Here is a 14,348-nt window from a genome sequence, read left to right as displayed (position 1 = left end):
CTGTGGCCCATGGTGGTAGGAGACCGTGTTCCTGGTCAGGGTCTGGTCTCTTCATCACGGTGCCGGGCTAGTGAGTGGTGGCCATGTGTGCCCCCTGTGTCCCCTCCTCCCGTGTCATTCCCTGCTCCTAAGGTGTCTCGTCTTGTGCTCCCCGGCCTCTGGGCCCTTCTCTCTGGCAAGGCCAGTTTGGCTCTGGATTCAGGTGTTCCTTCCCCAAGATCAGCTCATTCTCCTGAGCCCTCAGAAGGCTCAGGGAGGGGCCCTTGCAGCCAGTCTACACCTGCCCCCTCCTGCCAAGGCAGTGGTTTGTTTGCCTGATTGATTCCGCCTTGGGCCGATTGCTCCTCGGGGTCAGAGTTGGGCTGAGGGGCTGGGTCTTCAGCCCTACTCCATCCTAGATGCCTAGCAGGGCCTGGTAAACGATCTGATGAATGAAGGAACACGCGCCTACACCCGGTACTGTCTTACAGAGTGACATGCTTTAGTTTGGCCCTAAAAGCAGAGCTGTCCCAAGGGGACTCCCTCTTTGTGGTTAGTTGCAGAACAAAAGGGTGTTCGAGCCATGGGGCCCCGGCCTTCTGTGTCCGTCTGAGCCTGTGGCTTCTCATCTCGGAGTCTAAGATGTGCTCTGTTAGAGGAGCTGAACCCCTGGGAGACATGCTGGCCTAGGCAGACTCTGTTGCCAGGGTCTGGGACCCAGGAAGCCTCTGGGACCAGCACAGCGGCCTGCCGAGAGACCCAACAGCGCTGAGCCCCTCTCTCTTTGACACAGAAAGACCTAAGGCCTCCCACACGGAGCGCCTTCCTGAACTGAGCCTGGGAACCCAACGCTACACGGACCTTCCTCCCCCTCTGCTCTCACCCATCTGACAGCTGGCTTTTCAGATGTCGAAATGGAGGCCCCGAGGGGTCAAGTACGGGCCTAGAGTCACCAGATGGTAAGTGGCTATCTGGGGTGTGCTGTGATGCGCCAGGTCCCGGCTTGGGATGTTGTCCAGAGGGCATACAAAGGCCAGTCTTTTTGTGGAAGGGTCAGGTAACCTAGGACAGGCAAGGTCTGGGACCTCCGCCAGGCAAGACCCAGGTACCGGAAGTAGCTTCTATTTATAGAGCAGGCGAGTCCTGCTCCCGCAGCAGGTGGTGAGATGACGGCGTGATAACAGGCTGCCCTCTCCCCCTGCCCCCTGGAACGGAGGCGGTGGGGAGTGGCGGTGGCACTGGCCACGCAGCCTGGAGCCGTGCTAGGCTGACCCACGCTGGCCTCCTGAGGGCTGTGCTCCAGGCCAAGCCGGGCTGCTGGGAGCAAAGGGGGCTAAGTGCGTCCTCTGGAGCTGGCCAGGCAGTGGTGGGGGCAGGGCCAGGATGGGAAGGCCACCCTGGGCATCATCCCTGCCTCTCTGCAATGTTTGTGGTGAGGGAGGTGCCAAGTTCACGTGGGAGCTAAACCTGGGAACCCAGTTCTAGAGCTTTCTGCCCTGGCAGGCTGCACAGGGAGAGGAGCAAAAATGAAGGAAGAACGTTCCATGTGAATCCAGGAGCCTCAGGCTGGAGGGGATGGTGTGGATGGAGGCAGAGAGCTGGGGTGGCCCAAGATTCCTGTCCCCACTTGTCTTTGCAAACCCTCAGCCTCTACAGGGAGCACTGGCTCCTTTTGTAGATGCCTGGCTTCAGATAACACGGGGTAGGGCTTACTCTCCGTTCATTCTCCAGGCGAGCTGGACAGGCCATCCCTGGAGCTACTGTCAGCCCAAGGACACATTGCTCACCATGGGCACTGGAACACCAGAACCCTGGAAACAGATTCCTTCACAAATACTGATCTCCTTGTGAGGTGCCCCGGCAGACACATGATGACCGGGAAAGACATGGATCCCGACTGCATGGGGCTGGCAGGCCAGAGGTCAAGGAGTTGAGCAGATGGGAATGTGTGTCTAGCTAAGCAGATGATGATGAGGGAGGGAGGTGAAGGTCAGAGCCACAGGGACAGCAGAGGGCTCTTACCCCTGAAACTGGAAGCAAATTACATGACGTGCCCTTTTTGGGGTGCGGGTGCATGGCTCCACATTCTCAAGAGAGTTCGCACCCATTATTCTCAGTTTGACCCTCCTTCCCACTGCCACCAGGTCTCCATCCCTCTCTGCACTGCTCAGTGCTCTGTGAGCCTCAACTGATGATGTTATACTCGTTGTTCGGGGACCCCTCCGTCCCTTCGGGGGACCCTGAGCCTCAAAGTACTGACGTGACTTGTCCCAGGTGGTGCCCAGGCTTAGCCTTGGTGCAGCACTCCTGGGGGCCCCCCCGAAGCCGTGGTGGGTAGCTGGACCCCTCACCTGGGCAGTAGCAGCGCAGAACCCCGGGCTGAATCAAGGACGCAGGCACTGAGATCTGGTCGAACAGGCAGCTGTAATTATTGCTGGCTTCTTGCCACGGGCCTGTGATGAGAACCTTCACTCCTCCCTGGAGGGGACAGAGAGGAACGTCAGCCACAGCGGGAGGGGGCGATGGGAACTCGGGCCTTGCAGGCTGCCCCCGCCCCCCGTGCTGGGTGAACGTCCACACTCCTGGACCCCAGAAAGCCCCGGGTTTCCAGAACCGCTCTCCCAGGATGGCGGCAGGAAGACCAAGCCTCTGGGCGGGACACCACACGTTCCTTGCCTTCCTCAGCTAGCATCCCGCACCGCAACCAGCGGGTTTGGTCCCTGACCCTCTCTATGCAACTTTCAGTTCTAGGCAGAAGGCAGCACGGGGTTGTTCAAACCTTTTCAGTTTGTTACGGGCCAGGCAGGAGCCCTGGAGGGAAGGGGTGGGGATGGAGGGAGCTTCTTCTGTCATTTACTTGCGCGCAGGTTTTGGGAACTCCGAGATTTGAAAGCAGGCCTGAGCATGTTAGTGTCACCCCAGGAACAGGGAGTTCTGGTGGGGATAGGGAGAGCTGCAGGACCCCCAGGGTAGAGCAGCAATCGTGGGAGAGGGGGGCGCAGACGAGAACGGCTGCAGAAACAAAAATGGGGAGGAGGGCTCAGACTTGGAGGGGGTTGAGCGGGACAGGGGCTTAGAGCTGGGGCCTGGGGATGCTGGCCCCTTTGGCTCTCCTTGGGTGGCCCACGCCAGGCCCCAGCCACCTTTCCCAGTAGGGGGCCCGAGACTCTCAGGACAGGGTGGAGAGCGCCACCTAGTGTCCAGGCTGCAGAAAACTGAGCGGCATACCTGCTTGAGACTGGGGGTGGGGAGCAGGGGGTGAGGGGTTCAGGCCCCCTTTCCCCCACCTCTCCAGGACAGAGAAGCCAGACCTCAGCTGTCCCACTCCTGGCCCCCTCCAGAGACTCTCTCCTGCCCAGTCACCAGTTCTTGCGTGGACCCTCCTTGGCACTGGCCCACCCCTACCATGGAGGGACCCCCAGCCTCAACACAAGGCTAACCCCCGGGCTGCCCACAATGCTCCTGGAACCCAGACCTGGACCAGAGCTGGCCTTGGGCATCAAGAGCAGGAGGGGGTGTTTCCAGGGATGAGGGGAGGGGGGCTTTCCCACAGCCCAGCGCAGGAGGGACCTTTCCCGACTGACAGGCGTTCCACCTGGGCTCTTGGATGGGATGGGATGGTTTTGGAGAAGCCACCTCACTGCTAGGGGGACAGCAGAGATAGCTCAGGCCCAGAGGCCGAAAGCGAGAGGCCTGCTTCTGTCCCTCGGTAGCTGTGTGTCCTCAGCCAAGTGGCCCAACCTCTCTGGTGGCCCTTCCGGCCTTAACATTCCTTGGGGCTGATACGTGGTTCCTTCGGGAGATCTGAGCTGTGGCAGGACTGGGGCCCACGGGCTGGTGGCTGGGCACCGGCTCAGAGGCGTGCGCCAGGGGCACAGGTGGAATCACAGGCCAGCTCAGGGCACGACCCTCCCTGGATCCTGGGAAGGGGAAGAGCAGCGGCTTCAAAAAGCCACAGAAGGTTACCGTGTGAGAAGGAAGGAAACAAAGAACAACCCGGACAGGGAGCCGCTGGTGTGAAGCTGGGGCGGCCTGAGGAACAAAGAACTGGAGAACAGCAGGGCCCTCTCCATGGAAACCGCTGCAGGATGCGCTCAGCACCCGGAGGTTTGGGGGACCGTTCCCATGGCAACGAGGGCCTGGCTGCTGTCAATCCAGCGGTGACGCAGGCCCCTGATGGCTCTAACTGCAGCTTCCCCCGCCTGCTGCCGCCAACTGTCCGTGGAGGCAGATGACGCAGAGGATTTGGGGGAGGGAAGGGGGCGGCAGACGCCATCTGAGGTCTGTGCCCTGGGAGTCCTGAGGTAAAGGACCCAGATTTCTGAGGCGCCCAGGGCAGATCCAGGGGCACGGGCATGCGTGTGTGCACGTGTTGGGGACCTGCTGCAGCTGCGGTGAAGAGGGGGAGAGAGCATCCGGGAGGTGGGAGGGAAGACACTCCCCGAAGAGACAGCAAGGTGACCCGGCCTTCCCTTTCCCGCGGAGGGGATTTTAGGGCCCGGATTGCTTAGCTCAAGAAGCGTCCCCGGGCCTGGATGACTTGCTACGGGTGTTGCTGTGTATCGTGCTCGGCAGAGCGTGGCTAGAACTGAGCTCTTGGCACCATTGGCAAGGAGGGCAAGAGGCAAACATGCCAGCCAGGGGGCTGTGAGGGGGCGAGAAGTGTCTCTGGATGGGGAACCCAGGAGGGGATGGCCCTTGCTGCTGGACGGGTCCCAGTGGCCGGGGGCCGGGGAGGAGGAAGTGGCTGGTCAGAACCCATGGGGCCTCTGCAGAGGCCTCACCGTGTGGCCATCGGGCTCCAAAGGGACCAGCTGGGTGGCATCTGTGCATTTCCCAAATCAACTTGAATTTGAGTTGCTTTTGTTTCCTGGAAGCATCAAGGGCTTCTGGAAAACCAGGGCTGGATGCTCCCTCTCGGAGGAGCCCAGACCCACATTCTTTCCCGCTCCCGTGCTGCCCTCACGTGGCAGGCTGCTGAACTGACTTTCCCTGAGGTACAGTTTGGGGACCTGCCGGTACTGGGGTACAGAACAGGGGACCAGGTCGGCTAATAGCCCCTCGCCAGTGCCCCCAACCCCATGAAGGCCAGATGGCGGGCCTGGACCCCTGCAGGGGGGCCAGTGTGCACAGCCCAAGGCTGGGGAAAGACGGCTCCTCTCCTGGGCCTCCAGTTCCCACAGGTCTCAGGCTCTGGGGTGCCTCCAAGGGTCCTGAGAACCAAACCTCCCAGGCCTAGGCCATGCCTCTCAGCCATCTGCAGGAAACTGAGGCCCAGGGAGCCATGTCTCCCAGCTGACCTCTCACTAGGCCCCCTCCCTATTCCTTTGAGTTGCTTTCTTAACCCTGGGTGGGGAGCAGGCGGCTGGGCTGACCTGTCACTTGGGGTGGAGGGTGACACACGGTGGGTGCTATGGGGATGCCACTGAGTTCAGGATGGCTTACACGGCCAACCCGAGCCACACCATGGGTAGGCATGGTCAGAATCTTCCAGAGTCTTAGGGAAGGAGCCATGGAGATGGATGGAAGGGGTGGCTGCTGCCCAAGTACTTAACAACCAGCCAGCGAGATGAGACACAAGAAAGGCAGCTAGTGACCTTGCCCCGGGTCACCAGATAGTAAGGGTGGGTGCACTCTGTCTGGCCCCAGCCCCATGCTCCTCAGCACGCAGGGTGACGTCCTCTGGACACCCACTAAACACACTGCACAGGGACAGGGTGCGGGGCAGGAGCTGCTCTGTCCAGACCCCCACCGTCTTTCCAGGACCCCCTGGAACGGAGCCTGGGCTGCTGGCTGAGCTGATGTGCCACCTTCCTGAGAGCTGGGGACATTGGTGCCGGATTTTATTTGTGCTTTGCCATAAAAGAAAGAGCAGAGGGAGTAATGAGCCTTCCGGTCAGAGCTGTAACCGTGAGGCCCACCGTCCAGGTGACTTCCCCAAGGTTGTTAGCGGTCAACCTGTGAGAAGGAGGGACAGGAAACTGCTCAGTGGGCCTCAGTGGCCCAGCCATGGCAGCGGGGCAGGGAAAGGACGCCAGTGGGCCTCAAGCTGTGGCAACCATGGGACAATAAACAATATTCACTGATTCCTTATTACAGACAAATATTTTACCAAACATTCCTGGTACTACACCTTGCCCTGAGGAGGGCACTCTTGCCACTTTTTAAGCAAGGAAACTGAGTCACAGAGAGGTGAAGTCACGGTAGCGCCCGACTGATGCCCCGGAGTCGGGGAACATGTGCCCCAGGAAAGCTCAGGCCACTCTGTCCCCCTCCTATGGCTTCTACCTCAGAGTAAAAGGCAAGGTTTCGTCTTTCTGCTCCCCGCCATGGGGGCAAGACCTGCGTTTTCTGGGGCCCTGGGCTGAGGAGCAACCGAAGGTGGGGGCGAGGAGGCCACAGGTGGGACATCCCGGGTCACGGAGCGCGCCTTTGATTTTACAGAGGCCGGTTTACTCGCAAAACTTTCATGGATGGCTCTCCAGACGCTGTGCCCTTCCTCGCACGGTGGATGGGAATTCGCTTATGTTCTGATGCACTGAGTAAAGCAAATCAAGAATAATGGATATGGATGGCCTGTGGTGGTGATTTCTGAATTTGTTTTGTTTAGTTTTAGCAGCCCTAGGACATTTAAAAAAATAATAATAAAAATAGATAGAAAGCCGAGCAAAACCCAGGTGGGATGTTAATACATGAGAAGCCAGGCTCTGGTGGGAGTGGGGAGGGCCACCGGCCCCCTGGAGACCCAGGACTTTCCAGCTTCTGTGAAGTCTGGGAACCACGGCCGGAGAAAGGCGGCAGGGACAGAGGAAAGGGACAACTCTGTCTGCAGGGTCCAGAGCTTCCTCCAAAGGGCAGCCCCATGCACACCAGCCTCCCTGCGCCGTGCGCTGGCGGGCTGCAGCAGCTTACCTCCGGGTATGACCACTCCGGGGAGTAGTCGGTCACCATGAACACCCGTGCGCTCGGCTGCAGCATCCCCAGCGCGCCCTGCGCGGGGCTGGCGGACACCACCTCAGCCACGTGCATGTAGGCCATGGTGCCGGCCCCGCCCTCGGCCCCGCTCAGCTGCAGGCTCCCCTGCTGGGGGCTGCAGCAGGGGATGCACATCTCCGCCTGGGCGAAGGGCGCGCGGGCCCCGTCTTCCGACTGGGAGAGCGCCGCGCCGTCCCCCGCCACCAGCTGGTGCCCATAGATGGTGCCGCTGCCCCCCTCCACGGAGATGAAGTCATTGATCAGGTCAGAGAACTGGTTGCTGAAGGAGATGTCAAAGTGGTCCAGGCTGAGCTCCATGTTGGAGGCGTTGCCCAGGCCAGGCTGGGCCACAGGGTAGAGGCCCTGCACCACGTTGCCCGGGAGGACGGGGACCCCACCGGCGCCGCGGATCACCCCCGTGGTCTCGGGCTGCAGGTAGTGCTCGGAGCTACAGGCCTGCAGCTCTCCAGACTTGATCAGGCCCTCGCCCCCTTCGGCAACCTGCGAGGTCTCCATGGTGACCTCCCCTTCCGCAGCCATGGCCTGGAAGTTGGCCTGGAACTGCATGAGGTGGAGGGAGGAGGCGGACTCTATCCTCGTCTCCACGTGGCCGCTGCAGGAGCTGGTTTGCGACGAGGCCTCCGTTTTCACCGTGGGCATCACGAAGGTGCCCCCGGAGTCGCTCAGGCTGCTGTGGGCGTTCTGCTCGAGGGGGAGGGGCTTGCTGGCGTCCTGCAGGAAGAAGCTCGGGGACGGGGTCTGGTGGACGTGGGGGCTGTGGCCCGTCTGGCTGAAGCTGGACGTGTAGTCCTTGTTGGAGTCTATCGCGCTGAAGTCCATCTGCTCTAGCGTGGTGCTGGGACTCAGGCCACCGCCCGACGGCAGGAGGCTGGAGCCGGCGGTCAGGGTGAGGGAGCTGGACGCCGCGGCCGCCGCCGAGGACGAGTACGCTTCTTTGGCCATCTGCTGCTCGAAGGAGGTGTCCTCGGTCTTAATCTCCTTGGTGAGGACGGTGGTGAAGCTGAAGGCCCTGTCCACTGGCGGTGAGTGCCGCACGTTGGTGCTGACCAACTCCGCCTTCAGGCCTCCGCCCCCGTACGTCTGGCCCTGCTTTGGGTTATTGAGGAAACAGTCGGGGTCAAAGTTCATGGTGGTCTCTGGAATCTTCCGGCCGCCATCGAGGGTGGTGGAGAGGACCAGCTCTTCGGACACGTTGGTGGGCAGCATCGACAGGCTCTCCGAGCTGCCCGCGGTGGGGAAGGCGAACTTGTGGCCGTCGGAACTCACGGCCAGGACAAGGCCCTGAGAGGCGTCGGGCGAGAGGAGGTGGTGGTTGGGGCCGGTGGTGGGGGACATGGTGTACACGGCCTCGTTGGTGACCTCAGACATAAACACCGTGGCGCTCTGGGACAAGCTGCCCATCACGGAGGCCACGGCCATGCTGGACACGCCGGTGACCACGGGGCTGTCCGCCATGTCCGGGTCGCTGTTGAGCCCGCTGCTGATGGACACGGGGGAGCTCTGCGTCGTGTCGGGCACCTCCACCTGGTTGGTGGAGGAGACCTCCGTGCTGTTCTGGTGCAGGAGCACGGGCTTGGCCACCTTGCCGTTCCTCTTCTCACGGCTCGGGCCCTTGCCGTGGCTGTGCTCGTGCTTGCCCTCGGACACGTCGTTGTGCTGCACCTCCGCGTGACTCCCGTACCCCCCTGTCCGCGGCTCGACCTTCGGCGAGATGATACGGTGTTTGGCACTGTTGCACTTGTGGTGCCCGCTGCTGCCCGCGCCTGTGGAGATCAGAGGCACACCACGCACACGTGCGCGTGCACACGCACACACACATACACACACGCACATGCGAAGAGAGCGTCAGAGCCGCGGCCATGATGAACCCCGTCTCTGGGCAGCTGGGGCCTGGCGGGGCCTAGCCTGGGAGCCCGGGCAGCCCGCTGACCCCTGGGGCAGGCACATACCCCACGCTTGGGATCTCGGGCTCACCAACCCCAATCCCTGGGCCTCTCACATGCTCCACGGAACCATCCTCCAGACCAGGGTGGGGGGACTCTTTCCTTGGGGTGCCTTTACTACTACTAACAATACTAATAGCAGTGCCTCAGGAGATGGGCCATTGGGAAGGAGAAGGTGGAGAGTCTGCTGTCCTCCAGGAAAATCTTTCCACCTTCAGAGACAGACACCATATCCGGAAACAGCTCTTGCTGGCCAGGGAGGGTAAGGGGAGCTCAGCCCAGAGTGGTGGCCGTGTCTCTCTCCCCTCCCCCAACTTTCCATGCCAGTTCAGGCTGCACAGAGTATTTTGGGGGGCAGGGTTTGGAGGGCAATGTTCTCTCTCTGGGTTAGTTCTCAGGCACCAGGACCAGATTGGGTTCTAGGCTTTGCTCCAGAGGCAGAAATGTATCTGCCCCTCTCCTCCATTTGGCCAGCCCGGGCCTGTCCTCAACTCTTTGTGGCTCAAAATCCCTACAAGACCCAAGCAAAGACAGAGCCCTAAAACCCCAGCCCAGTGGCAGAGAGGGAGAAAGCCCTAGGCCAAGGGCTTCTGAACTCTGTCTAGTCTCCGCAGGGCTTTCTGCACACGAGGCCAGGTGGGCTCTTCTCTTTTCTCTCCCCTCTGCCATTGTTTTCATTCCATATGAGGAGGGTCACTCAACTTCTGATAAAAGGGTGATTCCCCTCCTCCCCGAGCCTATTATGGCCTCGCCCCCATAATTCCTAAATGCATGAAGCCTTTGCGGAGAAGTGACATGACCGTCTAATGGAAATGTGTAATTAAGGCAGACAAGTGGGTGGAGAATGCGTATTTCTAAAAGCAAATACCGTTATCAGAAAAACAGACACATGAGGACAGGGAGGGTGGGATACTCTATTCTTGGAGGAGACCGAGGGTAAAGAAAGATTAACCTGAGTGGGCCCACTGACTCCGGGCTGACCTCCCTGAAATGCTCATGTCAGCCCTGTGCCTGGGCACCCGGGCTTCCTGTGGACGATACCCAAGATGGGACCTGGAGAGTCCTTGCCGTGTGTAGACGAGGCCTGGAGCCCCAGCCCTGGGCTCTCCCCATCTCCGCTGCCCCCATCCCTAGAGGGAGCTGTCTCTCTGGAAACGGCTTCTCCTGCCCCAAGTGGGCTTCCCCATCAGCACCACGGGCCAGGATGAGGGTGAGTCTGTCCCAGGTGCTGTCCCGCCCTGTCCCCTGGCTCCTGGCCAACCCCACTGGGCTCACTCTACAGCAAGGCTACCTGTGGAGGAGAGCCACACCGGCTGTCTGGCAGAGCCCCCTCCCGCCCGCAGGGGGCGCTGCCCACCCAAGCTGCCCGCTTGCTCCCTCCCGCCCGCAGGGGGCGCTGCTCACCCAAGCTGCCCGTGCAGAGGCAGTTGTGGGTCCGAGGCTGTGGCTTGGTCTGGTGGCTGTCGAGGATCTGCTGCACCAGCTGCTCCACGGAGAAGCCTGAGCTGCTGTTTCCATTGCTGCAGGTCCACTTGATGCCGTGGACTATGGGGAGAGAGAGGCAGAGGGGCGGTCAGAGGTCACCTGGTGCAGGGGCAGGGCCCGGGGGTGGGGGGCCTGGGACCTGGGTCCTCTCAGAATGCGGCTCCCCCTCTGCTGGGAGGCTGGCTCTAGGGGGGGCCGATGCACATGGCGGGGGAAGGAGGTCAGAGGATGGAGCGGGGCAGGCTGCCCCCTCGGGCCTGCACTCCCGGGAGCTCCGTGCTCTTCCACTGCCGCCTCCTCCCTTCCCTGCAGTGCAGTCTGGGGAGAGGACGGCCTAGAGATTTGCTTCTGTTTTCCTGGAGTCCAAGTGCATGAGAGCGGCTCTTCCAGGGGCCCTGGAGTGGAGGAGAGGGGAGCTGGGACAGGAAGGAGAGGCGGCAGGCCTCTGAGGCCGCCCACCCTCCCAGACTGTAGGTAGTGGAGATTTGGAGAGGAGACGGAGGCTGTGTGCCCGGGGTGGAGGCCCAGCCCTGCAGGGGAGCTTCTGTTTCTCGTTCTCACCTGACTTCTCTGCCTAGGGGGGCTGCAGGCTAGGCCGGGGGTGTGGGGAAGGGAATGAGTGGCCCACATGACCCGAACAGTCGATGCCCACTGATGACCGGCCCCCTGCATGGCCGACCCCGGGACCTCCGCTGTCCTTGCTGATGGGGCAGATCCACAGATCGGCTGAGGGTGGGCTCCCCAGCTGCCTGCAGGACCGCGGCTGAAAGTCTAGAATAAACTGACTTGCCCACGGGGTCTGGGGGCTGATGGGTGTCTCGCCCACTCGTTCATGGTCCTCCGCTGGAGCTGCCCCGTGGCTCGCCAGGAACGCGGCCCAGCCCAGCTCTCTCTGGGGGCACTAGGGGGCCCGTTCCAGGGACAGGGAGGGCCTAGCCCTGGGGCTGGGGGCCAGTGCCCAGGGCTCTAGGAGGGACCCAGCTTGCTGTGAAACAGGGACGGTGGGACCAGGTGGTCTGGGAAGAGAAGCAGGGCGGGGGCACGCTGGGGAGAGGCCAGTGGCTTTGCCAACGCAAGGACAATTTCCTTTGTCCTCTAGAGGAGCTTCTCTCACACGGCCTCCAGAGAAAGACCGTCACCGTGCCCCATGCCTGCCCTCCCTCTGTGAGGCTCCGGGGGGCAGCTGCCCAGGGAGACCGTCCACACGGCCGGGAGGAGCTGGGTCAGATTCACATCCGGACGGGAGGCCAGGTTTTGGTGTGAATTTGGGCAAGTCACTAAAGTCGCCTGTGAAACGGGAACAGAACAGCCTCTGCCTCACAGGGCAGCCAGCAGGAGAGGCTGACCTCCTGCCTTGACCTTCCTGTGTTCGCCCCAAAGAACAGCTGCTGTCCTGACGGTCCCTGGGGTGACAGCGTGAGCAGGCGCAATGCCGGCCTTACCCAGGGCCTGCCCGATGCTGGCGGGGCTGGGCGTGGGGAAGGAAGCTGCTTGCTGGGATAGCCCCCGGTGGTTCTGCCTTGGAACCCCGCGGAGAGCGCTCCTCGGCCATCACTCCTGGTCACCTCCTTTATATAGGACTTCAGTGCTTTTTCAGAGAAACCTCCTCTTGCGTGGGTGTGATGCGCTGGGAGTCCTGGCGGGCGCTGCTTCCTTCCTTCTTCCTTCGGGCACATTGGCCCCAGGTGTTGGCCCCTTCCTGATGAGGCCGGTGGCCCTGGTCCCAGAGTGTCCTGGCATCTGGGGCATCATCACAAGGGGATGGGGCGTGGCTGCTGAGTGGCTCCTGTCCCCGAGCTGGCTGAGCTACCTGGCTGGGAAGTCGTGTCTGCCTCTTCAGATCGCTGTACGAGGGGCCTGGGCAGAAGGTGGCTGGGCAGTTTGCAGACCACCTTCTCCCACCTTGGGATCCCTCAGGGAGCGCTCTGGCGGCCCGAGAGGACATCAGCATTCCTGCTGGCTCAGGCCCCACCTTGTCCTCGGCCACTGAAAGGCAAGGCCCAGGCCAGGCTCTGCAAATCTCACTACCACTGCGGAGCCCTTTTCTCAAGTGAACCTCCACCTGGAAACCCCATATGGAAGATGGATAAGAGCAGAAGGGGTCTGGTCAAGGCAGGAGTGAAGGCCAGGGTTGGCTTGGCTGACCTCTCCTGGACTCCTCGTTTTGTAGAGGAGGAAGCAGAGCCTGGGGGGAAGGGGCAGGGCTTGCAGACCCCTCCCCTTGCACCTCGCAGCTGCACCTGCCATTGGTGTGTCCCAGCCCCTGCTCTGGGGTGGTGCCAGGCTTTTTTTTTTTTTTTTTTTTAAAGCTTCCCAGGAGTTCCTCTTGGGCAGCCCAGATGGTGAACATGCAGTTCTGTCCTAAGCCTGAATTCTGCAGGTCACTGCCAGTCTGGGAGCCCACCACTGCCGCTCCTTCCTACAGGGGACTCTGAGCAGATGCCACTTACAAAGACAGACCAAGGCGTTCTCAGGAAAATCCCCTCCTGGCTTTGAGCTTGGCTCTGGAGAGATGAGCAGTGGGCCTCCCCACAGGGCAGCCCACCTCCGGCTTCTGGCCCCAGGGCCACCCCTTGCCCGGAGGTCTGAGTCTTGGGGGTGGGTGGGCTGTTGAATCCCTCTGGAGTCCTCTGGCCTTCGGGACCAGAGCCCCTCCCTCCACTGCTGCCCTCTCCAGTCTTCCTCCCCGGCCCTGCTGAGAGGAGCCGGGGCTCACTCACTGCCTTCCTTCTGCCTCTTGCTTTCCTCTTTTCTGTTGTGAAGGTTATAAAATGAAAACCCAGTGAAGGGTGACAGATTGCAAGCAGAGAATTTCTGGATGCTTAATGCAAATTACCTACTGTCTTGGCACATTCGATATGCAGATCATGTCCCTCCCCCTCCGGTGGGGGCGGGGAGAGAAGCCCCCTCCTCCTCTGAGCTGGGGAGTTGTCGGTTCTGAATATCAAATACTATCAAGACGGCTTTTAACATGTCATGCTCTGCTTCCTGACATGTAATGAATCAGCGGGAAAGGAGATTTCTATGGGAAAAGAGTGTTTTATGCAGGGAAGGTTAGTAAACACGTGGCACTGGCCGGCTGTCCCCTGTCCGCCCCTAACCCCAACCTTCGCAAAATCAGTGAAAGGGAAACTGCATTAAAAATACACTTGGTTAAATGTAAGGTCATGACCCGGGGGGGGGCGGTTGTGGGGTGGGGTGAGTGTGAGGGAAGCACAGAAAGAGAAAAGGGAATTCCTGGAAAAATAGCCTGCTGGTGGCTCTGGGTCACGTTTGTCCCCTCTCTTTGCTAGGTCTTGGTGGGAGGCACTGGGCTCCTAATTCCCAGGCCATAGTCGGCCTCCTCAAATGGGAGGAGCCAGCTTTGGCAAATCCCAGGAAGGGGGACCTCCTGGGGTCCCCCTTGTGCCACCCATGCCTGGCCCTGGGTGGTAGTTCCCGGACGGCTGGGCAGGGTCAGGTATCACAGGGGGAGAAGGCAGGTGTGGGTGGGCCAAGCCCCTTTCCCCACAGGCCAGTGCAGTCCGGGAGTTCCCAGGAGAACCCCACGTTCCACTGGAAACTGGGGTGCGCAGGTGCTCCCGTGGATCCCCCAGCCCTCCCGCTGCTGTCCTGCCCCCTCCGCACGACTCTGGCTCGGGCGCCCAGAGCATTCCCTGCAGGAGGACTGACCAGCAAATCAGGGTTGGGGTGCCTGTCGCAGGAAACCCCATCCCACTCCTGCGCTGACCTGGCCCGTATGCGACACTTACCCTAATTACCACCCGCAACGAGGCAGCTATAATGCCACTAATATGAATAATCAAAATGGAATCAATGACAACAGCATGTGGGCCATGCTTTGGAGAGTATCTTCTGATGAACAATTTACCCAAGAGGCGGCCAACCACTGGGAAGAGAGTCACTGGGCTCTGGGAGAGGGGGCTGGGGAGGGGGGGTTGTGGT

General features: G+C 61.0%; 1 protein-coding gene across 6 annotated transcripts in view; it reads right to left on the bottom strand.

The window, feature by feature from the left end:
• Positions 1–14,348, bottom strand: part of CAMTA1 (calmodulin binding transcription activator 1) — an 812,384-nt gene that overhangs the window by 77,267 nt on the left and 720,769 nt on the right. For all 6 annotated transcript variants that reach the window (XM_032863301.1, XM_032863304.1, XM_032863298.1 and 3 more), the window contains 3 exons: positions 10,323–10,463; positions 6,892–8,738; positions 2,331–2,457 (listed from right to left, as the gene is read on the bottom strand). In XM_032863301.1, coding sequence (XP_032719192.1) covers positions 2,331–2,457; positions 6,892–8,738; positions 10,323–10,463 — 2,115 coding nt within the window. The remainder of the gene's footprint in view (positions 1–2,330; positions 2,458–6,891; positions 8,739–10,322; positions 10,464–14,348) is intronic.

This window comes from Lontra canadensis, unplaced genomic scaffold (genome assembly GCF_010015895.1).
Source record: "Lontra canadensis isolate GAN:19392208 unplaced genomic scaffold, GSC_riverotter_1.0 scaffold25, whole genome shotgun sequence".
NCBI lineage: Eukaryota > Metazoa > Chordata > Mammalia > Carnivora > Mustelidae > Lontra > Lontra canadensis.
Note: the sequence above shows the minus strand (reverse complement) of the source record. Positions and strands in the feature narration are given on the sequence as shown.